The 24,405-nt window shown below is 42.7% G+C and overlaps 1 protein-coding gene across 1 annotated transcript; it reads left to right on the top strand.

Annotated features, from left to right (window-relative positions):
* The first annotated feature begins 9,015 nt into the window (after positions 1-9,015).
* On the top strand, positions 9,016-24,030 carry tprg1 (tumor protein p63 regulated 1). The gene is made up of 6 exons (XM_068707846.1): positions 9,016-9,087; positions 9,118-9,461; positions 11,258-11,349; positions 14,723-14,899; positions 22,626-22,779; positions 22,995-24,030. Exons 1-6 carry the CDS (start codon positions 9,018-9,020, stop codon positions 23,187-23,189), a joined length of 1,032 nt encoding a protein of 343 aa, XP_068563947.1. The 5' UTR covers positions 9,016-9,017; the 3' UTR covers positions 23,190-24,030.
* The last annotated feature ends 375 nt before the right edge of the window (positions 24,031-24,405 follow it).

Below are 24,405 nucleotides of genomic sequence, written 5' to 3'. Positions count from 1 at the left end.
CATGTTGGAACTAGAACTTGATCTGTGCAGAAAAACCCATTTAAACAGCAAGAAATTAAGGGAATGAACAATAAAAAAAACATTAGGCAGGCGTGTTTGAGGATTATACACTGTTAATGATGGCGGGGGATGCAGCGAATTGCTGCACGTCTCTGCAATCAAGCTAAATAAATCACATGAGGCCGTGCACTGCCCTAACAAACGGGGCAAGAGAATGTCAGTGGAGCAGAACGCGATTTTGCGGCAGAGCAGAAAATGCACTGTATTCCTACAGGCATTGCATGACAAATCTGTGAACTTCTACTAAGCAGAGGTGGAGCATTGTCTGCATGCAGGAATTCCTAAATGGCTGTTTCACCTCAGGCCCACCAGAGGCAAATGAAACATAAGCAAATCATGGCTCATTTTGGCCTTCAACTCAAGTTTTTACTTTGACATTAAAATCAGGTGAAAGATGTTGATGCCGCTCAAAGGAAGAGTTGGCACTTTGCATAGCAGGCTTTTACAGGGTTGTCTGTGTACGTTTCCCAGAGGAGTTCGCACATGCCGGTGACACCTCAGCACCTGGGGGTGGGAGGGGGAACCGTGTAAAGCCATTAGTTACCTAAAGGGAAATCACGGTTGTTGTAGCACCAGAGCGGCGGTGTGTTCATGAGCAAACCCCTCAGCAGTCTAATACCTTCATCCTTCTGGGTCACGGTTGCAGAGGTTGTATGTTTCCAGGAAACTGCTCACCTCGAGTGACACGCCCATGATGTTGCATTCAGTAAACCCTCAGAATTCAGTGTGAAGAAGTTTCACAATTGTGTTGTAAGATGATGATGCTTGTTTTGTAGAAATTAAAGTCTAAACACAAATTTTCCGACAGAGTTTATCGAGGTTACGTAATACCAAATGAGCATGGCAGGACACTGATGAGGCCCAAAATAGACTGCCTTGCTCAAAGGCAGCAGTTAAGAATAAATGTGTTTCTTGCCACCCTTAATTCATCAGCTCTGATTTGGCTTTCATCCTCCTCCTGTTAGCACCACATATCAAAGCAATCATTTTCTGGCTACTTTTCAGCGGCAGTCGCTCACTCCGAGCTCAAGGCCAAAGCGCTTCTCGGATGAGTCAGAAAACATCACAATTTGCTACAAATTATACGATATCTGATCGGTCTGATCTCCTGTTGCGTGGACTGGCCAAGTGGAAGCAGCAGTCAGTGTGTCCACGGTGACACGGGTTTTGTCAAAGAGAAACAGCTTGGATTGGTAATGACATCTGCCAGGAGGGCTCATCTGCCTTACAGTCAGAGGTGATGTGAGAAAGATGAGACAGAATCAGGATGGCAAGAGAGGGGAGAAAGACGGCAAAGGCATATTGACATGAAAGCTTTTTTTTCCCTTTTTTTTTTTCTTTTTTTTTACAAGTGCACAGTAAGCTAAAATGATAGGATCTATTCTAATCATATCATATACCCCATCAGGTTGTTGGCTAATAAGCAAAGGCTGGCTGGTGAGTTAATACATGTTAAACATGTTGTAATCACACATGTAGAACATGAATTTGCTCCCTCTGGTCCCCCCTTCTCCATGCTCTGCTGCTGCTGTCATGCCATCGCTGGAACAACACTGCCACTTAGTGGCCGGATCGTCTTCCCCCTGGACAAAACATTGCGAGGTTTGCCTAAGCACACTCATACAGCTCTTAGCCTGTGTGATATTTGCACCATAACTGAACTCATGAGGATCACTTGAGGTTTAGCCCCATGGGGGGAAAAACACTTTGCATGCTTAAATGTGGGGCACGGGGAAGGAATTTTCAGCAAAACAGCTTGTATCCCCCCCCCCGTTCTGCTGTTATGATTTAATACCATGCTATCTATTATTACCCAAGTGGTATTTACACAATCTCGTACCACAAATGTCTGGTAAAATGCACTTTCCCAATTTGCATACTTAACTGTTGCTAGGTTTCATCTTCTGGAACTATGTAAATACTCTAAAATACTCTTCTCATTGTCTCTGCTCTGACTCTGATTCAAATTCTTGCACGATACAGTACTGTATGTCAATTTAAACTGTGAGATTCCAATGTCTTTGTATTGTGCGATTACCATGCATTGTTTTTTTGTTGATAATGCCACACACCAGTGCAAGCGATGTCTGGATTAACCTGCTAGAGGCCCCAACTGACTGCTTTTTGTGCACCTTGTTTCTATGCTGGATTACTACATAGTGACAGTCGTTATGTGGTAATTATTATTGATCAAATTAATCAAGGAATATTGAATAATTAGATATAATCAAGACTAGACATTGAGAAAAGGGACCCTCTTAAAGACCAGGGCCAAGCGATCAGGTGTTAAAAGAAGGCCCACCCTTTAAGACCTTTACATGACAGTTGCATTTGCGACTTTTGGGTGATTTTTCCAAAACAAATGTTCAATTTATCAACTGACTCAATGTGAACAAAGGACTGTCAGGAGCCGTGAGGATCTGGGGTCCCAGGGCAGTTGTCCACTTGCTGGTTGACAATTCAGCTTTGCTGTTTTTGGGACAATGAACTTAGACAACAATGTTAACACATGTCTGTTCATTAAGTCTGAAGCTAAAGAGGCTAGCTTATTTGAACATAAAGGCTGAAAGCAGGGTGAAACAGCTAGCTAGCCTGGCTCTGTTGAAGTTAAAACATCTACCAACCTAAAGCTGCATTTACGCACGGAATGGGAACAGGATTATGTCCTGTTACTCATACGTGGCAGTGTTCACACATTATTCCAAGACAGGTAACCCTCACACCAGCTAGTTTAAATTAGCTGCTTTCGCTGTGTTTAGATGTAAACAACCATGACTGCGACTGTGCAGCTAGTTTGTTTTGTTGACACTTCCATATCTCTTTTAATGAAGTGGAAATTATGTTAGCTTTGACAATATCTCAGACTTTGTTATGTTCTAAATTATACTATTTGAACAAGTCATAACACTGTTCTCGGTCTACGTATTAAACATTTGAGATTAAACTGTCTCCCCTGCTTCTACTCTCTATTCTAAGCTAAGCTAACTGCCTCGCTTTAGGATTTACAGGAAGTCGCTTGCTGTTACTATGTTTTGGCGTCTAGTAGCTGGTCACAGGGACTTCCTGGAGTCTTGTCATCACTATTGAGTTGCTGCAACCTAAACTAGAGGAACTAGTGTATTTTTGAACACTGGACAAAGCCAGGCTAGCCGTTTGTCCCTGCGTTCAGTCTTATGCTAGATTAAGCTAACGTCTCCTTGTTCTAGCTTCATACTTAACAGAGAAAATCGCAGAGAAAGCAAATAAGCACTATTCCCAAAATGTCTAACTATTCCTTTAAACAAAACTAACTTTTAAAAAGTTGTATTTGTCTCACTGCCTTTAAAACATATGTGTACTTTGCGCACAGCAGTAGTTCGACATTCCATCTCTTAACCCCAAATGTGAACCAAGCCATTCATGTGAGACTTTGTCTCCGACCTGGACGTAGAGGGTCAGGGCCTTGACCCTTTTATCTTGGAGAAATTACATCCACATGTCACACTGATTTACATGTGTACTATCACTTTCAGGCTCACCAGGCATTAAGCAAACTCCCCTGAAACTCTCCATCACTGAACTAAAACGTCCCCGTGAACCCAAACCTGACAGGTCAAGTTTGGGCCTGCTGGTCATAACGGCCAAGGTCAAGTGAAACAGTTGTCTGCGCTCATCTGGAAGTGGAGCCTCTGGGCGGTGAACACTGTGGTCAACTCACGGTCGGTATGTGCAGCTCTCCCACGCCACATCATTGTCAACACAAGACAGCATACACTGGTCCCAAGATGCACATTACTGTCTGACAGAATTAAGTGTAGTTCAATTGAAATGCAAAAGTTAACTTCATATGAAAACTATGAGAATGGTTGTAACTGGACCAACATTTTTTTTTTATTTGACCCTTTTTTTCCTCTACACAATATTTGAGGGAAATATTTCCCTTAATACTAGTCCAGTATATGTGATATATTATCATCCTGTTATGAATGCTTTGCAATAATATGCAAACCATGGAACTCATATGGCTGCTCTGAGAACAATGCAGTTTTTTTTATTTCAGCTTGCTTCTCTATTAACTGTTGTATAAATAAATGAAAGGAGACCACAACATAGACTCAAGCCATTTGCCATGCTGGGCAAGGAAATTGGAGCTTTTGCTGGGCTAAAAACATTGAAGGTTAGGAGTTTTCCAGCTCATCAGGCTCCAGCTGAGTTAATGAACCCTCATGGCCCTGCCCCCGCGCTCTGGTCTGAGCATTACTCACAGGCTAAGCAGGGGAAAAAGAAGCTGCCAGTGTTGCTACGCCTCAGCAAGCCACTGCGCGCACACGGATCATGACTGTGGAACTTATGGGGTCACAGAGGTCTACGCAACATCTGCTGATCCCGTGTGATATCTCAGGAGAGTTCAATCAGGCCTCGCTGCGACATGGATAAACAAACACAAACGTGCTGGGACATAATTGAATTACTTCCATCCAGTAGGAACATTGCAGATGAAGGGTGGATGCCCCTGGACATGTTTGTGTGTATGTTTGAGCTGTAAAGTCAACGGATGTCATCTCGCAGAGGATGCTCTAACCCAGATTCAACCAACTCACGTTTGGTTTCCACAAGTGTACAACAGGCCCAACATGAAGAAATATAATTTAGATGCAGTAATCATTTCTTCCCTTCTTTTTTAAATGATTCACATTGAATCTTACTAATTCTATACAAATATGTATTCCAGCAGACAAAAAAACTACTCATTTTAATACTCAGAGTATTTCAGTCCCCTTCCAACAATATATTTAAAATGTAAAATGATAGAGGGAATTTCAATAAAAAAGGAAACAAATGACTCGTACACATCAAAATAATAGTGATGCATTTCCTTCACATAAAGTTGGGCATTATAACACGGGGGTCAATGGAGGTTGACAGGCTTTTGGAACCAGCCTCAAGTATCCATTTAAGGAACTGCAGTTTTGGCACCTCTGTCTGCTTCATTTTTCATCACTGGAGGTTGCCTTTTGGTTGGAGCTAAACAAAATCATTAACATAATGTACTGTCTTAAAATTTCATGAGCCCATGTCTACTACAGGGGGAGGAATCAAAAAATGCTCCGGTGAAGAAGCAAGGTCAGTAAAGTGCGTTAATGGTATCGGTGATATAAAATAGTAATGTGAGTAATAATAAAAATGATTAGCAGTGGGAGTCAGCAGGGCCATGGCGGGAGGAAGGACCAGGGTCCAGATATAACCACGATCCATGGAAACCTGTTACACAACGTTAACCCTGAGGCATTGTGCCCTTCTGCAGGCGTGATACGAGGCTGACATGAAACGTATTTCTGAAACATATTTTTATGTTTGGAAACGTCGACATGTCACGTGTCCCGTGTTTTGCGGAAACATACAACGCAAACTGTTTGTTTTTTTCCCGGCGACTGGGTTGCCGAAACAACGAGCTGAAAGATGCTAAAATGCTCCATAAAGCTGAGGAGAACTTCAGAGTCGGGTGATAATTCTGAGTGGGATCATCATTACGAGTGATCCGTTTCACTTTTAAACCATTCTATATTTTAAAAATATTTGTTACAGCAGCTGTAAATTATAGTTACGTCTCAATAGGCTGTTTGGGGCTTATAAAGGCGTAGTACATAACATAATATACCACCTTATACTACTACATTAAACACTAATAAAACAGTCTAAGATACGCTTCAAAATATGGAAGATGATAAGCCTACAAAGGACAACACACGCTGCACTCACCATGCCATCATAGTGCACTACATGCTTGATCTAAAACATCCACCGAAAATATGACATGTATTATTTAACCTATTATTAATTCATGGTAAATTCCATCGGTGATAAACACGTATGTCTTGGGAGAGCACCAAAACAACTGCATGGAGAGACTGAAGCATGAACCCAAGGAGATACAGTAGCAACTGAAACGCTCACAGCTTGGCAACAGTGAGCATTTCCAGTTATGCAGTGTTGATTTACTTGGCCTAGATACAACAATATGGATTATTCTTATCCTTGCTCCTCCGAATGGTGCGATGCATCACGGGGCAAAAGGGTTTCCAAGTTCACCGGTTTACGTAAAGCGGGTAGCAGCAGAAATCCAATGTTACGGTGCTGTCATGCTGAGATACTTCCATAAAACTGCCACCAGGTCTGTGATTCAATTATGCTCCGCTCTTTAGTTTGCAGTTATCACTGAATCAAATAAAGGAAGGGGATTTACAGGTTTCATGGAGATTCTTTGCAGAAGTCTTGCTTCGGTGCTTCTATTAGAGCAGAGGAGCATTTTTAGAAAAATCATTTTTAATTCATCACTGAAGGAAATACTTGATTGCAGACCCCCCAAAAAAACAACTTACATGAGATGTGGACTTAAAAGCTACTCACACAATACTAAAATCCTTGAAAAATCTCAGCTTGCAGTCCGTGGGAGTAGCTAAGCAACCGTGCAGGAAAAGAAACGCCTTTAGAAATCTGTCTATACTTCTTTGACGGCTGCAGATTACAACTGGATTTGGTTTTAAACTTCCAACAGGGCGTTGGAAGAGCTCCCTGACTGAGATGTGGAATGAGTTGCCTCACAGTATGCTGTGTCTGAAAACATTAGCTTCCACGCAGACTGATTTGTGGGAGGAGAAATAAGTCTTATTCGCTTTCGGTGATCTGGTTCATCCCACGATTGCTTGATTGTGTTACTGTCCAGTTGAATCGTAAATTCCATTAACTGCCATTTAAGGAAAAGATATCAAGACAGCAACGTAAGCCAGAGAGAGGAAATCAAAGCGAGCTACATCTTTCATGAACGTTATAAATTGCGTTCAGTTTGACATTTGTCTGTGGTTGTTAATTATTCAAAACTTGAATGATTCTAAATATTTGTGTTTTACAATCTATGCTTTATTATACAGAATTTAAAAAACAACAACTGTGTGGGATGTTGATCCCATTCATCATGGTACTAACCTCCCTGCTTTTTCCTTGTTGTTATAGACAGCGTCCCTAAAGAAACACGTTTTGAGTGTGACGAGTCACCCGACAGTAGTTAAGGTGTTACTGGCAGAATAACCCTTAACCTTCCAGTGAAAACTCACACAGTGGTATAATCAGCTGCTTGAGATGGATTCCTATCAACATGTCATTTAGTGCTGACTAATAATAGAGGACAATAAGAGCATCAACATAAGACACTTCTGCTATAACTTACGTCCTAGAGGACTAGGAATAGTTTCAAATGGTGTGTTTTTTGACCACTTGGGACATAAAAAGCTCCAAAACAAGCTAACAGACATACTATTGTCTTATTAAGCTGTTGTGGCAAACCTGTTAGCAAACAATTTCTTATTCGCTCATCTTAGTACAATATTCTCTCTCCTTTTAGCTCTGTTTTGGGTCTAAACTCTTGAGCTGGCTTGATTGACTTTTTTTTCACCAGCAAGTTGCTAACTTCTGTCTGCTTTGGTTCGGTAGCATACTTCCATGCCTTTAAAGATGATCCTGATATTTTCTCTTACTGAAAAGGGTCACAAAGTATTGTTATTATACTCATTTAATGCGAACGACATCGACAAGAAATACCGTTTTGACTCTGTTTGTCCTTTAAAAACCCTTCGGGCAGGAAACCATAAACTGTTTGTTGGAATGCAACTCATAAAGCACCTCTTTTTAATCCTCAATTTAGTTTCTTATGTATAGTTCATATCAGCAAAAGGCAGACTTTATAAGGCTAAACGTATGTGGACATCCCTGGCTACATACTTTTTAAAATTAAAAACATCGATCAAATTGAAAGAGGTTATACTAATCATACACAGAGGTTTGTAATTGTGGATACTTTTGTTTGTTTTTACCCCTATATCAATGAAAAACACACAGTATTCACATATTATGACACAATGGGAACCAATATTACATTGTGTGTACTTTATCTTAAAAAAACACACACACACACACACTGTGGAAAGATGGCAACTGCAACAGGGCCGCTGATTCGCAGTGTACATAATATGTACATAATATGATTAATTGAAAAAATTTGATCAAGAAATTAGAAGCACTTAAGTACAACAACAATGGTGGTAGTGGTTCCTACATCATTACAATGTAGGAACCCTATCTTGTAGGGGTCAATAAAGTTGACCCTATATTGTAGGGCCAACTTTATTTTAGCTTATATTGTGCCGTGGGTGTAAAATTGAGTTTAATCCAACTGCTTCAAACGGACTCAACAGTTACAAAGCACAAATAGTGAGGTCTGAGGGGAAACCTTTGGCCCAGTGAATCCTAACAGGTAAATCTGGTCATGCACCTAGAAGCAAGTGGAGTTATTATGAGGCCACAAAGGGCCCTCACAAAGAGAGTAAAATGAGCACTGTGTGCACGGATTCAAAGCCCCCACACAGTCTCACAACATTCATAAATAAGCAACACAAACTTGAGATGATCTTCATTCAGTACAGTATGAAACCAGTCCCAAACCAGCAGCGTACCTATTTATAGATTGGTGTAGGTGCAGCGCGTGTGCAGGTGTTACCAGAGCAATGAAAAGGCCTGATTCTGAAATGCATCCTGCTCCGGTGCGCTGCTGCCGCCCACGCCCATTAAAACAAACGTTACAGTCGGAACAAGGAAGTTATGCACCTGTTCTGCCTCTTTATCGAGACCTGCTGATCCGGTGAACACCTTCCGCGACGCCGATAATCAGCGGTAAGTCATATTTTACCAGCACTTTGAAATCTAAACTCAAGGGATGTAGGGGGTAAATGTGTGTTGGGAGTGTGTATGCAAGTTTCGATACTGGGGAAGTTGTTCACCCAGCGTGACTACTAGAGGTGATTTAAAAGTCGTAAAAGCCTCGCTGCAGCGGAGTCGATATGTATGTGACAGTCTGTAACTTGGTAGCCTAAATAGCTCGACGTAAGTGTTGTTAATGTTGAGAGAGGTGTTGTTGAAGCTCCATCATGGCAGAAGCCGAAGAGGAGAGAGCGCCGCCAAGCGATGAGGAGCAGCAGCAGCAGCAGCAGCAGCAGCAGCAGCAGCAGCAGCAGCAGCAGCAGCAGCTCAGCTCCTCCGCCGGCGGCCCGGAGGACACGCAGCCGACTGCCCCCACAGAGAGCACCGGGGACACGCAGCCGACTGCCCCCACAGAGAGCACCGGGGACACGCAGCCGACTGACCCCACAGAGAGCACGGGGGACACGCAGCCGACTGCCCCCACAGAGAGCACTGGGGACACTCAGCCGACTGCCCCCACAGAGAGCACTGGGGACACTCAGCCGACTGCCCCCACAGAGGGCAAGGAGGAGCGGGCAGCGGATGTCGGAGCGGCCCGCCCCCAGCGCAGTGACATCTCCGTGGAGCCATCTCTGGACCAGTTCAAGATCAGGAGGTTCTTCGTGTTGAGGGTAAAGACTTTCACTTTTCCACTTGACAACAGGGAACTTTGTGCTGCCTATATGTTGATGAAACAATTCATTTTTTTATACAGTTGTAGAAATATCACATCACTTTGCAACAGACATTCATGAAAATTGTCTGGCAAGCGTTAAACTATTTAAGTTAGGTAAAATTTTACGTTGTACCTAATTTACTGTACTTTTTGTTTCAATTTGACAATGTTACTTGTACTTAGGTTATACTTTGATACTCTAGCTTTATACGTATTCTATAGTACAGTTAACAGCTGTAGTTATTAGTATATTTATTTTATTTTGCGTATGTTAGCTTAGCAATTGATTGCGCCAGAGTTAGCTCAATGCGCTGCAGTCTCTGCACACGTCCCTTAATTAACTACTTTGCTGGTTGAGATATTTCGTATTAACCGTATGTTAAGCTTTTAAAAAGCTCCACCTCGACCAGCAACTACATTCAAATCGTGCGTGCGTGATAACAGACAACAATATTACTGGGCTGTTGTTTTAAAACTTTATGAGTATTTCAACATTGTGTTATTGCTTTTACCCCACTGTATAAAATACTGAGTAATTAATTTTGATTCAATAACTGTAATCAAATCATCTTTGTAGACTAATAAAAGGAGGCTGTCGCTGTGAGAGGCCCGGTTTCAGAACGAAGAGACGGATGAGCAGATGCTGGAACACGTTGTAAACAGTGAAGACAGTGTGTTGCTCCTTTAGCCACAGTTTGCTTTAGTTACAATGGTTTCTCAAAAGCATATCATTACATTCCAGGATATATCCGATGTCCTTTTCTCTCACAGAAAGAGTTCTTTTTCAGTCTTTTGACCAGAATAAATCTGTTTTTCGGCTCCATTCAGCTTGACAGATATCAAACTTAGCCAATGAACAGTTCCAGATACATAACACATTTTGCAACGTCCATCTCAGATCACGGTTTCACTCACTATGACCACTACTTTGTCATTATAACACATTATGCAAGCTTTCCCTCTGACATATATACATTGTCATTGAGCATGTTTGCTAGCTAACCGCTGCTCAGGAAGTAAACAGCACATAGAGTATATGAATCTGTTGATGTACCGCTGGTTTGTAATATTATTCAGCAACAAAACTGACAACAGAACAACATAATGCTCTTAGGGACACTTACTATATTATGGCGAATAGTTTATTACAACGTTTGTTGTTACATTATTAGCATATGTTTTTATTGTATTATATATTATTCAAATTTCAATGGAGAATGCAAAATATTCTCTATATGTTCATTGCAGGCCTGGGTTGGGTTGCTATAAGAAGTCCTCACACGTTGCCAGGTCGGCTCAGCACCGGGTTCAGATGTCAGTAAGACTGCCAGGAGCCCTCAATATGAACTCCTCATCTTTTCAACTCGCCATTGAAATAATAAAACGTGCGAGGATAGAATTACATGTTATAGAAATGACTTAGTGCATTGGAAAACAGACATTTGGATGTGTAGTGTATTATGTACAGAAGCTTTCTCTTGTGTCTTCAAATACCTGAGTTCCTCAGATTTATACACACGGAAGATGCACGCTCAGCTTTCTTCATTAGCATTCATTTTCATATGCGGAAGGCTTCATGTTTTTTTGTTTATTGTCATTTTGTTTGACACACAGACGCGCTGACATTTTGTTGGAGTACCAGTCCCAGCTGTGCGTCTGCCTCAAAGATCACCCCTTAAGCTTTCTGTCACACATTGTGATTGTCACAATGGAAAATTAGAAAGTGACACCCATGCATTTCTGTCTCCTCAGCCTGGCACTCTGAAACAGGCTATCAAAGACGTTGAAGCTCTGGTGGATGAAGAAGTAGATGGCAGCGTTCACAGCATTTGGCTGATGGCAGAGTGAGTTTTTGGCATTTTTGCTCTGTAAAAACATCATACACAATCCATCAAATGTATGGACAATTCATTTTATCAAGATCAACTCGTTGTTTCAGCTCCCAATGTTATACAGTACGCTTAAATAGCTTTAACTAATACTGTTAAGAAACACTCTGATCTGCTGATTAGATTATGTGTCATTACCCCCTGAGGGGCCGTGTCCACTAAAGCGCTTTTTTTCCCCAGCTGAGAACGCCAGGCTCTCTAATGAAAACCCACAGCGTTGTTCAGATTCAGATCAACTTTATTATCCCGCATGGACATACAACTCAGGGCGGAGAACTTCAGTCAGATCAGGGCTGAGGACATTGTCAAGCCGTGGAATGAACGCTTTGTGGAACCACTGAAACCGACGAACACATCCTCCATGGAAGAGGCAGAGTTTGAAGACTCGGGAGAAGACTCGTCCATATCCCTGGCAGAGGTCGGTGGTGTGGTCATGAAGCTCCTTGGCGGCGGGGCCGATTGGCCCTGAGATGCTGAATGCTGTGGACATTGTTGGGCTGTCTTCAGTCTCACCTGGAGGTTTGGGGACAGTGCCTGTGGAGTGGCAGACCGGAATGGTGGTTCCCATTTTTAAAAAGGGGGACTGTAGAGAATTATCGAGGTATCAGACTGCTCAACCTCCCCAGGAAAGTTAATTCGTAGGCGCTGGGAAGGAGGCCTCGGATCAGTAGGCCGGCTCTTTATACTTGCAGGTCTGTTGGAGGGGTCATGGGAATTTGACCATCCAGTCGTCATGTGTTTTGTGGACTTGGAGAAGGCTTGTGGTCATGTCCCCAAGAGAGTCCTGTGGGGGTTACTGCAGGCATGTGGGGTACCGGGGCCATTTCTGCGAGCCATCCGGTCCTTGTATAACCAAAGTGAGAGCTGTGTCGGTATGCTCCGCACAAAGTCAAACACATTTCCAGTGGATGTTGGCCAGAGTTGTCCCTTGTCACCGATTCTGGTTCATAGACAGGATCTTAAGGTGCAGCCGGGGGCGAGGAGAGCGTCTGATTTGGGGACCTCAGAATTTGGTTTCTTGTCTTTGCAGATGATGCGTTTCTGTCGGCTCCATCAGACCGTGACCTTCAGCAAGCACTGGGGACGGTTTGCAGCTGCGTGTGAAGCGGTTGGATTGACAGTTAGTCTGAGGCCATTGGTTCTCTGCCGGAAAACGGTGGATTGCGCCCTCAGGGTTGGGAGTGAATCACTGCCTCAAGCGAGGGAGTTCAAGTGTCTCAGGGTCTTGTTCACGAGAGTGAGGGTAAAATGGAGCTTGAGATGGACAGGTGGTTCGATGTGGCGTCCGCAGGAATGCGGGTATTGACCGGACCTACACATGATATACTACAGTCTATATTGGCTCCGCGTGATCAGATAGAGACATCTGTATTAATTACGCCTAATACCATAGTTGAATATCACACAAGTCAATGCAGAGGCAGTGAACTAACTGCCTCCAACGCGGAGCAAAATGACACGACTGCAAGACATTTACCAAGTGCACTTGCGAGACGTCGGGTTGCATCACTCCCCGCACAAGCTTTCAGGAAACATTTTAAAGGCCGGCCGTGTGAGAATTAATAATGCATCCCATTTATGCAGCTCTGTCCAACACACGTTAACGCTTGTCCTACATTTGGCCCTGCAGTTACCGCCAGCGCAGACGCCGCTGTAGGAAGTCTGCCGGCATAAGAGAGAGTGCATTATATGGCAATTCTGTGACGCTGCTGCAGAATTTCCCCAGAGGGAGGACGGTGATTTATGTCATAAGAGCATGAGAAAATTCCTAAAATCTGGCCTTGCTGAGGATTGTCACTAGCTTTAGAAAGAGCAAGGTGATCTCAATGCATCTGCTTTAATGGCTTAGACTGTTCCTCTTTCGTTTTGGTTATGTGTCCTCCATTTGATTATATAATTCCCATTTGTTTATGCTTTCTCTGATCATAAAATGAAAATGTTTTGACTTACAAATAGAGGAGGTGGTTGTATGTGTGTACCTACAGTAGAGCTGCTAGCTGGCTACCTCAGTCCAGCACTGTGTTGTTCTGTCAGGCCAAGTGCCAACAGCTTGTCAGGCCTCCCACGGTCTGATGGTGCATCTCTGTAACACCTCTGTACCGTCCGCGATGCCGTGCCCAGTCAAGTTTGGGCTAACTCATTTCATTAGCACAGTCATAGCTCTTCACCCACACCTTTCCCATGATGCCGCAGCTGTTCACTGAACTTGTCTCTTTTTTTTCCCCCTTTTTTTTTTTTTTTGGCCTGCGGCTGCCAGCAGCAATCGAGTGTTTCATTGGGAGCGGGCCACACGAGCGCGGCTCAGCGGGCCGTAGAAAGAGAGTCCATGGCCCCATGAACTAGTTGTGTGCGCAGCAGTGAGGGAGAGAGAGTGTGTGTGTGTGTGTGTGTGTGTGTGTGTGTGTGTGGGGGGGATATTATGCTTTTTGTGATTCGAATTAATAACGCAGACATTTTTTAACACACTTTGAGGCCGAAATAGAAAGCAGACTCTAGTTTGTTTGCTTTGAAGGTGTTTCTCTTCATTAGATTTTGCTTTCCTTTTTTTCTTTTTTTGGTGGTAAAAACTTAGCAACTTAGAAATGCTCGCATGCATATTGTATGATCTTTGCCGAGGGCGGTTTTGGAAAATTGTGAAGCTTTTACAGTACATAATTAAGCAGCTTTGTTATACATGTTTTTGTGTTGACTTCAAATAACCTCCTGTACAACACCAACATCAAGAGGTGAATATTCACGTCTTTCACGGTTCGATCTCAGGAGCCTGTTGCAGTGGCGGGAAAATGTGTTCAGGAAACAAAGGGTCGTTCCATTCTGCGTTCATGGGGGTGCTGAATGTCTGTGAAGTATAGCCTATTTTAGTATAAATATTAGCTTATTAATAATACTGTTAAAAAGAAAAAAAAAGATTAATTGTTATTTGAAAACAACGGTTGTGCACTCAGTCAATCTCCTTAGTGGGCATGACTAAATCACCATGCAGACTAAGCTCTATCCAAAGTTGCGGGATCGCAACGGGATCGTTTCAGGAGTCACAAGCTGGAAAGGTTGGGACCCTCTGCAGTTTAACTAAATACTTTAATCTACTGTACACTTAGTTAGTGAAATAATAAACTAATAAACTGCCAACTTGGTGCATACCGGTCCTTATGCTTGTTACACTCTGTATACATAAAGACAATACGACTGTCACCTTTTGCTCATTGGACATACAGAAATGTGCTGTATGGTGTGTCAAATTTAAAATCTAGATATCAAGAACAGATTCTAACTCTCTCTCTCTCTCTCTCTCTCTCTCTCTCTCTCTCTCTCTCTCTGGTTGTTTCAGGGTGGATCACTGGAACAATGAAAAAGAGCGCCTCGTCGTCATCGCGGACAACTCCCTCCTGGTGTTCAAGTACGACTTTGTCATGTTCAACTGTGACCAAATCCATAGGATCCCACTGAACATTATCGACCGCATCTCCCACGGCCAGTTCAGCTTCCCAAAGCACTCCCTGCTTCAGTAAGTCCTCATCGGTCCTTCAACAGTGAACGTATTGCTACTATCCATAGAAAGCTGCAGCTTTAACCTCACAAGGTCTTTTGATTTGTGGCAGGAAATGATAACCAGGAAACTCCTGACTCTTTAACTTCATAGAGACCCATGCACTGTGTGTATAGAGAAAGCTTTGGATCTCTGGTGTCCTGTCTCATTTTTCAGTCATTTTCAGTGAGTCTGCTTTTAAAATTGATCTTTCGTCGCTGATGAAAAAAAAAAAAAAACACATGGAGAATTACAAATATTAGCCCTAATTATCTGCTCCGTGCTCTTATTTGCTTCAGGAAAGTAAAAATCCCTTTTATCACACGATTAACCTTCGAGCTTTAACACCAAACATGCCTCGTTTGCTGGTATGTCGTTGTTTCGCACCTTTCTTCTCAAGTCACGTGTCACACAATGCTTTCTCAAGCTCTGAGGAGATTTTTAGAGGCTGTAATGAAGAATGTAACATGCAGCCTTTTTTGGGAGGATTTCAAAGGTTGAAGTGTGCATGATTTACTTGAAAGCATGGACAGTGATCGGGGTTGTCAGTGAGAGCAGTGACACGGCGCTGAGGGCGGCGTCAGAAGGCCGTGAAGGGGGGGGATTCGTGCAGAGGATCGGCGGCATGAGGGCAAGCGGGGACACGCCGAACGGCCTGAAACAGGCGAGGCAGCGAGACGAGCTGAGAGTTTTTATTTTTTCAGGAGGGGTAAGGAGTGCAAAGCTGTCACTTGGAGCTGTCGCTTAACTGATTAGTGGCAAAATTAATGTAGTCCTTTCATCCAAACCTTTTAAAGACGGCTCAGGGGATACCAAACCAACTAAAACTAATTTGATGAATAAAACGTAATGCGCTGTGAAGAGCTTAGAAGAACGCGGCCTGTATTGGGGGCTTTATCTCCGCACATTACGCTGAATTATACATAAAGCGCTCGTGAAAGCCACCCGGGAGTCCAACAGCAAAGAGACGGATTGGAATGAGAGAGACTCGACCCTCAAACACTTCTCTGTCTTCATCTTCACCACTTCCTCCCTCTTTCTCCCTGTCTTCTTCTCTGCCGCTCCCTCAGGAAGTGTCTTCTTTTGTTCGTCTAGGTCATTCCGTCTTATTTTTGGCAGAAAATTGATCTACAGTAAAGTTCATGTGTATATGAGAATGAATCCTCCCCACTGCTCTGATGGTACAGGAAACTTTGTTTCCACATCACAAGAATCACTGTGAGAGAAAAGTAGGAAAAGTCAGGCTTTGAACATTTTTCGGCTGCCATGTTTAATGTTGCTTTCCTTTTTCGGGTACGCTTCATTTTAAGAAGGGATGCACTAATACTGATCAGATATCAGATATCGGGCTGACACTGACTCGAATAGCTTGTTCATTTTTAAGATTTTTTGCCAAGTTGCTGGTGCACAATGTATTATTTTAATGATTAATAACAACTCAATACAGTTACATCAATGTATTCCAATGTTCCATTTTGTTTTACACATTGAATGATCCCAGTCCACAGATCTTTTAATTCAACACTGGTATCAGATGATCAGAAGTACTGGATGTCAGCCGTTACCCAGCAATCAGTATCTGTATTGGGAAGAGTTGGATGAGAACCTTGATGCAGGAGCTCGAAGCAGAAGGTGATGGATATTTTAGTTTAGTATAAAAACTCCATTCCTAGTTGTATGCAGACTAAACAACAGCGCGGCGCACATGTTTGTTAGCTGAGCTTTAGAGGTGCTAGCTAAGTAGCTGCTTTCAGCCCTTTATGCTAATCGTCTCCGGAGCTGAGAGGCGCTCCAAAGCTCCAATGGAGGTGCAGAAGCACATATCCCGAAATGTCGAATTTATCCTCTAAGCTGGGCTCTTGGGCTTGAGTTCTGTTGTACAGGATACGTCTATGGATGTGTTTGACTTTGTGTTCAGTGGTCTGATCGACGTCGGAGGTAAAAGACTCAACAGGCCGCACTTTGGACCTTTCAGACCGTTTCACTTTGATGTCCCAAAACGCTCAGACTCGCTGAACGCAAATAAAAGCTCCATATGCCGATGTAAATAATCAGTAGCTCCGCGCGATTCAGCTGCTCTTTCAGCCGTCGTGGTGATGACGCTTGGCTGCTGCTCCTGAGCTTTTACCGAGGTATTGTTGTTCTTCGGGAGTGCGAGGAAACAAGACATCTGCAGCCGACAGCTGTCATCTGACCACTCGATGTCAGTGTGCGCCCCGTGGTAGAGACGTTTTACAAGCGGCAGCACGCCATGTCACTGACACATCTCCAACTGCCAGTGTGAAATGGTAATATTTTAGATGAAGTAGTTGAGACTGAGAGCACTTTCGTGAACCTTTGACCCCTTCGTGTTCCCAGGCCACCAGCCTGAGAACAAAGAACGTCTAACTCCGTCTGTGGAGCGTGTTATTTGGCGTCTGCGCTCCATCAGGCTCCCTGAAACGTCCACGATGCCAATAGATACTGTTCAGGGAGCGTCGGTATTTTTAGTGCTGGAGATTTTTTTGTTTTCATCGCGCAATCTCCAGGTGCACCCATGACGAAGAAAGCACACAATATTCTGCTTCTATGGGGAGAGATTGTGTTTAACGTTCCTTCTTTCCAAACTGTCTAGACAAACTAATTACCAGCACATTATCAAACGTTTTTTAATTTTTTATTCCTGTCTGAAAGAGTTGGGTGTGGAGGTTTAAAGAAGCCCCACTGGATGTTGCTTCAGTAACTGTTGTAGGAAATATAAATAAATATATATATTTATTGGAAACGATCCCAGCACTGCTCTCCTCTGTTTATTCGTTTTCTTTTCTCTGTATTAAGGTTTCAGAGGGAATGATGCCATATTTAGCCCGCGCCTTCAACTTGTTAAACTGTTTTATTAACTAGAATTCTTTCCTCACATTGCTGACTCAGGAAGCTGTAGTTTGAGACAGTCTTTGCATTGGGTCTTTTACAGCTTCTTAAAAACAGTCCTCTGGTTCTGCACAAGTCAAAGCAGCTCACACGTTCAGACAGCAGAGGGCAGTCAGCACACAGTGGCTGTTTAAGATATCACTCGTCAGCATTACGCAGCTCATCAGAAGATGATTTAATCAGAGTGAAACGCTGACATGTGGAGCAGAGTACGAGGGCTGTGCACACGCACCAGTTCTCCTTAAATGAGATCAAACTACACACACAGTGTTCTGCTGAGGAGTCGGTGAGGATAAACTTTTAGGGGGTCACCCTCGAGCGGCGACGTCGCTGGAGCAGTCAATAGATGAGTCAATAGATGAGTCAATAGATACGTCTCAACAATAGGAAGAGGAGTGTTTGTTCTACGTCTCCCTCCACGTCTCCATTACTGCCCGATAATCCGCTGCTGCTGCAAAAAGTGTTGATAAGATTCTGTTAGAGCTGTTTAGAGAGTGGACCACCATTAGACCTTATTTTGGAAAAAAATACGTACGGTAGTCAATACAAATAGTTATTGGATCTTGTTTGAATTGTGCCATGAATTTCAAAAATGATGTTTGTCAATTTAAAATATTTTTCACGTCAAGAAATTTTGAGGTATGAGACTGAAAATATGTAATTAGAAGGACCAGGATGTACTCACACAAACAACGGGTCTCACTCGATCTTTCGCTTACCGACTGACAAAGTGAGTCGCTGGATAAAACACATCAGGTTAGATAACGTTACTTTTGTGCATGGATATAGCCACGTTATCCAAGCTAGCGCCCGCGATGGTGACGTGCATTGTGGGAGACGAGAGATGTCGTTGACTGATCGTTTTCACACTAAATGAAATGATACTACGACAAATCTATGACAACTTTTTTTAACTTGAAAAAATGTATTAAAGTATAGTACTCATGATAAGTAAACCAAAACTTCACCTATAAATTCAGCGGAATGCCCTTTAGAATGTAGCACATTAACCTTCTGTTAAAACAACCAAATTACCTGTATTCTAAAAGAATGTCTTCTTTTCTGGAAGTACCCACTGGTGATATTATACTGCGCCAACCAAAGAGCAGTACTATTACATAGGACTGGCCGAGATATTGGTCCAGTTCTTCATGGAATAATGTAGAGCTATGGATAGTAGAAAACAACAACAAAAAAGCTGTTAGTTTTGTGGCAACTTTAGTTAACCCATAATAATTGGAGCAACGAGTTCATGAGACCTCCTAGGTGTTTTGACTTTGACGACTGGCATTGAACTCCGTATACTGATAGATGAGGAACTTTAAATGTGTTCGCTTAATGGCTGAAAATAAAAGTTCCGGCACTTATTTGACGATTAGGCAGCGTCTTCATCATCAGCACCGAGGATGAAGTTCCACACTCCCTGCTTCCTTCAATGACTCGATTCCATGTAATTCACCTCAACTGCACTTTCATAAATAGGACGTCTACGGCACGAATTGCAAAAAGCACACATTAGAATTTTCACCAATAGGCGTATAATGTTCTTTTGGGCTCGCTGCTCTAAATTCAAACACCTTGGAGCGTTTTTTTCAGCTCGTGGACTCTGCTGTTCGGGGTGGAAACGTGTTTGCCAACGGCCCGCGGCTATGATATCACAGCTTTTTGCATCATGACATCCGCAGCAATGTGGCTGTATGGTTTAGGCTTCGGAGCGTTGCACGAGCAGCTTCATCATGAATAATGTAAATGTCTTTTCAAGGGCCGAATATTGTCGGGACGTTGTGTACAACGAGTGAGCTTATCTTTGTTTGTTTTCTAGTCGTCAGTCCACCCCCCCGTTTCTCCCTCTGTAGTCCTTTCGCGTGTTGGATGGATACGCGTATGGATGGCTGACAAGACTGCAGGCTCCACTGAGCGATCGGACCCCATTTGTTTGTTCGCTCTGAGCCGGCGTGGGACAGCTGGAGCTGGGTTTGATGTTTACATCTCGTGTGTTGACTTATGAGTCCCAAGCGCTTGAAAAATCCCAGGGAGGAATCTCTCGTCACTTGCCCTTAAGCTCAGAACGCAGCGTTGCTCTTATGCGCGTTTGGTGTGAACAGTGTGCGTTGAGTGGGAGGTTAGCAGGAGGTGCTTTTCCTCAGTTTGATCCTCTTTCTTGAGGTGTTTGTAAGTCCGTTTTTTATTTTCGATACAAACCTCGTCTCCTTGAGAATCTCCTGAATGACGTAACGAAGCCTGCTTTCACCCTGTCTGTGTTTTCGTGGCGGCGTCGAAGCGGTGAAAGTCCAAAACCCTCTGGCTGGAAATCCCCGGTCCTGCTCTCACTACCAGAGATAGCTTACCTGTGGAATTCACCAAAGCTGTTTAATGTTCCCATTTACACTTTAAGTGTTTTAATAGTTCTCTCCCTGAAAAGAAATCAGAACACCGTTGGGGAAAATCGGCCGCACGCTGATTTATTTATCTTCCTTCTTACTTTTGGATGCAAACCAGCGGGTTCATTATAGGTTAGACTTTGCAGAGGTACATCTTTCTATCCCACAGTTAAAGCTGTTCAGATCAGATTCACAAAAACACCAAAACATTCTGCTTGATTGCCGTAACAAGCGTCACTTTATGAGCCCTGTTTGCACAATTCTTATACAGCTTTTAAGAGGTTACAAAGGCACACGCATTTGTGGGTTTGGTGTCAGACCTACGAAATATATATATATATATCATATTTTTTAGTGTTTCAGTGAGCATGCAGCCGGCAAATGACTCGCAGTACATAACACGTGGCGCAAATGTTAGCACAGTGTTGAAGGAAATTATTTGTTATCCAATTAACTGTTTTCTTGATTCATAAATTCATCTTTTGGTCTCTATAATATCAGAAAATAGTGAAGTGACCAACCCAGCAATTCAACTTTGATTAATCCCAAAAGTTAATTATTGGGATAAAAAACCTAACTTTTACAAAATAATATACAATAAATATGCTCCATAAAACACACACACACATACACACACACACTCTAATGCTATGTTCACACTACTGTATAACATAGCATTAGTTACAAAAGATATATTGTCGCAGAATGTTGCTCAAGCGCTCGTTGGCGTAGTTATGTGGTTAAATTTCACCGGGAACTGTCCAGTGGCATTACTTTGGATGGAACGGAACAGATTCAAACAAAAACATATGATTGGTTGATGCTTCATTGTAGCGTAGTAAAAAAAAAAAAAAAAAGACCAGCTCAACTTAAGACCCTGTCTGACATGTTGGATGCGTTTCCATTTAAACACCCTACAAACTTGCACTCTCCTTCTTCTCACATGAGAACATGATTCAGCTGCCGGAATAGTTTAGTTGTGCTGCTGTTTTTAGTTGCCACAGACTTTAGACAAACTTTACAGCAGTTTGCTGGAGGTCGGACACTAAAGAAAACTCTTGCGGCGCTGCTCTGAACTATGGGAGCTCAGGGAAGGGGCTGTGCGGTTCTGTGCTACTTTAAGACAAAGCAAAAATCTTCATACTTTTCAAACACATTGATAGAAATCGATTTATCGCACAGCTCTAACTGGCTGTAAAAAGAGATGCAGAGGAGGGTGTCTTGAACCCACTATGGCCCGGACCCTTTTGAACAGTAACAAAGATGCTGTATTGCCCACAGTTATTACAGTCTGAGGGATATGAGAGCCAGAGATCACATTTGATGGACAAACAGTAGATAGAGAATCTTTACAGCATGTAGATGAACGCCGACATCATTTCAAAGCTGAGATCTTGGAGCGTTGGGAGGTCTTTGCTCTGCTCTCAGTCTTCTGAGGTTTCATTAGGCTGAGGGAAGATATGCCCCCGGGGCATTTCCATGAAAGCCTGCGGTGTTTACTTTAACATGAGGAACACGCTGTGGATCACCTCAAGGACCGGTAGACATGACACTGCACTCACATTCAGTATTGGCCCTGAGGACAGGTTAGTGCCATTTTGTTCCATTATTCTTACATTGTTGCCATGGAACCAACAGGTCCGGTGGTCCGCCTTTCGGGGGAAATAATGTGTGCAGATGTCGAAGCAAACAAAATGTTAACAGTTGCCAGGTTGCCATTGGCAACCATTTTGCGACCAACTTTTTTCATTTTGTTGCATTAGTGATATTGAATCATTGCTGTTACAGTCAGAACCAGACGATGCAAATGATGTTGTTTGACTGTGGGGTGAAAAGTTCGACGTCACACGAATGTGCAAATTATGTTCAACTGACAAAGAAGCAGACGGACCCGACAGGAAAACTAAAAGGACATTTGTATGTACATGACATGCATACGTTTTTAGTGCTATACAGCGCTATACAAGTACAGTCCATTTACCATTTATATTTTGTATTACTCAAAATATAAGGTGTCTATAAATGGCAACCATATTTTCGGTTTCGTCACCCAAAAGCTGAATTGCCTTTTTTAAAAGTGTTTTTTTATTTGTGCTCCCAGTTAAGTAAAGTACAGACAAGCTATTTTATTTTGCCCCCGAAAGTCATTGTTCTGGATCATACACAATACCTGGAAATTATGAATCGAAGGGGAAAAGGCTGTATGTGTTCTTTCAGCATTCTATTCTTGTTTTGTCTTGATCATTACGTTCATTATTCATTTATTAAGTTAGGGATTGTGTATATTTCTGTGTCTCTGTCCATCTACAATTAGTATTGGAATACATCAAAAACATTCAATTTACATTTAACTATGTGTCACTGACAGAGAGCCTCTTTGACGTTTGTGTTCCACTGTGTGTTGATGTGTCCAGGAGGGAGGGGGAGGGGCTGCGACTCTTCTGGGACCGGCTGAGGGAGCCCTCCTTTATCTCCAGGTGGAACCCCTTCACCACTGACCTCCCCTGCATCACCTTCATCAACCACCCTGTGAGGAGCATCAGCGACACCTTCGCTTCCCTCTGCGACGTGAGTTGATCAGTCGATGGGAACAGTGAGGAATTGTGTGCTTGACACGGTCGCTTATGTTGTACATGACAAAAAAAGATGAAATCCCTCTGAAAAAGGATTTTGTGACCTCATGAATACCACAGCCTGACCAAGGCGAGAGAGCTGCAAACAGGAAATAAATGTGTTTTCCGATTATATTCCTGATCCTTCCACCCTCTTGTCAACGTCAACAGATCCAGAACTTTCAAGAGCGGCTCAAGGAGGCGGCGCAGAAAGCCCACGCCATGAAGCCGTTTCCCGGGAAGGCCAACGGCGTCCTGGTCCTGAAGCAGCAGCTCCACATCGAGGCCTACGTGGGCCTCATGTCGTTCCTCGGGAACCAGAACAAACTGGGATACTGCATGGCTCGAGGAAACCTGGGCTTCTAACATCTTCTGCTTTAATAATAATAATAGTTTTGTTGTCGTTCAAATAGTTGAAAAAGATTATTACGCCTTGAATTCATATTTGTACGTTCGTTCAGTCAAATTGTTTCAGGATTGACCCAAGACGTTTCCATATTCGGGTTTGCTTTAGTGTGGCGCTGAAGCCCGGATTCTCAGGGTGTTCTGTATGAGGTTTAAACAACTGTGTGATCTCCCCTCTCTGCTTATTACCAGTGTGAAACATCCGCATTTCAACAGCGCTCCGCACTGGATGGCGGATCCCCGCGCTGCTCTCAGGGAGCTTTGTATTTGCTCCTCGGCGGTATGGTAATTCAACTGTTTCTGCAACGGGACTCCTTTCTTCCTCCCCCGGCGTGTCTGTTAAAAAGCTCATTCCCATGCCATTCAGCCCCTCAGAGATTCACCGGAGCAAGGGGGCACATTTGTCACTTTATCGTTTTATCATCCGCTGTGTACTTTTTTTACAGTGCATACAGTGTCAGAGTTTCCCCTTGATTTGTGTGTTTACTGTATGTCGCTCCACCTGGTTTGGTGTCACACTACGCATTTTGTTCTCTTTTCCTTTGTGGTGGTATAAAATATACCGATTTTTCTTCGCACTGTCTATTATCATACTAACCATGTCCATACTAAATAAGAATGCATGCTGGAAGATAAAGCCAGTGGTGACCACTGTCCTGTTGCTACTGCAGTGAATCATATTATCACAAATGTCTTAAGTAACGGAGAGCATGAGGGAGAACCTACTGTAACTCATTACTGAATTTTAACTTTAATAAGTTAATCCTATTACTGTAACTGTAATAAAAGAACTTTGAGGTGGCTAATAGCATTCAGTGAGATTGTAAAATGACATGTCATGTTCATATTGTTTTAAAGAAACAAAATTATACTTCGAAATTAAATGAAATAAAAAAATATTTAAATGAATAAAAAATAACGAGTCTTCAATATATTAAATTATGATTAAGCTAAAAATATTGTGATTTTCAGTTATAGATCAATTCTGAATACTAATGACTTTATTGAATGGATACAATGATCTAAACAAAAACAACAGCAGTAGTATTTTGATAGAATCTTCAGATGTGAATGTGCCTGCATAGCAACACATAAAGGGAACACATTAACCTGAACTGTGACCTTTGACTCAATATTGCATCCATGTTTACAAGGTTCATTTAGCACATTACCATTA

Source organism: Cebidichthys violaceus, unplaced genomic scaffold (genome assembly GCF_023349555.1).
Source record: "Cebidichthys violaceus isolate CVI_PGR_0920_01 unplaced genomic scaffold, fCebVio1.0.p SCAF_13, whole genome shotgun sequence".
Taxonomy (NCBI): Eukaryota; Metazoa; Chordata; class Actinopteri; order Perciformes; family Stichaeidae; genus Cebidichthys; species Cebidichthys violaceus.
The sequence above is the reverse complement of the archived record's forward strand: the minus strand, read 5'-3'. Positions and strand labels throughout refer to the sequence as shown.

Bases quoted from the DNA above. Each gene is read 5' to 3' on its own strand.
- tprg1 (XM_068707846.1), top strand. From the start codon at position 9,018: ATGGCAGAAGCCGAAGAGGAGAGAGCGCCGCCAAGCGATGAGGAGCAG. The intron at 11,350-14,722 runs GTGAGTTTTTGG...TGGTTGTTTCAG, and splicing joins AGCATTTGGCTGATGGCAGA to GGTGGATCACTGGAACAATG. The intron at 14,900-22,625 runs GTAAGTCCTCAT...TGATGTGTCCAG, and splicing joins CCAAAGCACTCCCTGCTTCA to GAGGGAGGGGGAGGGGCTGC.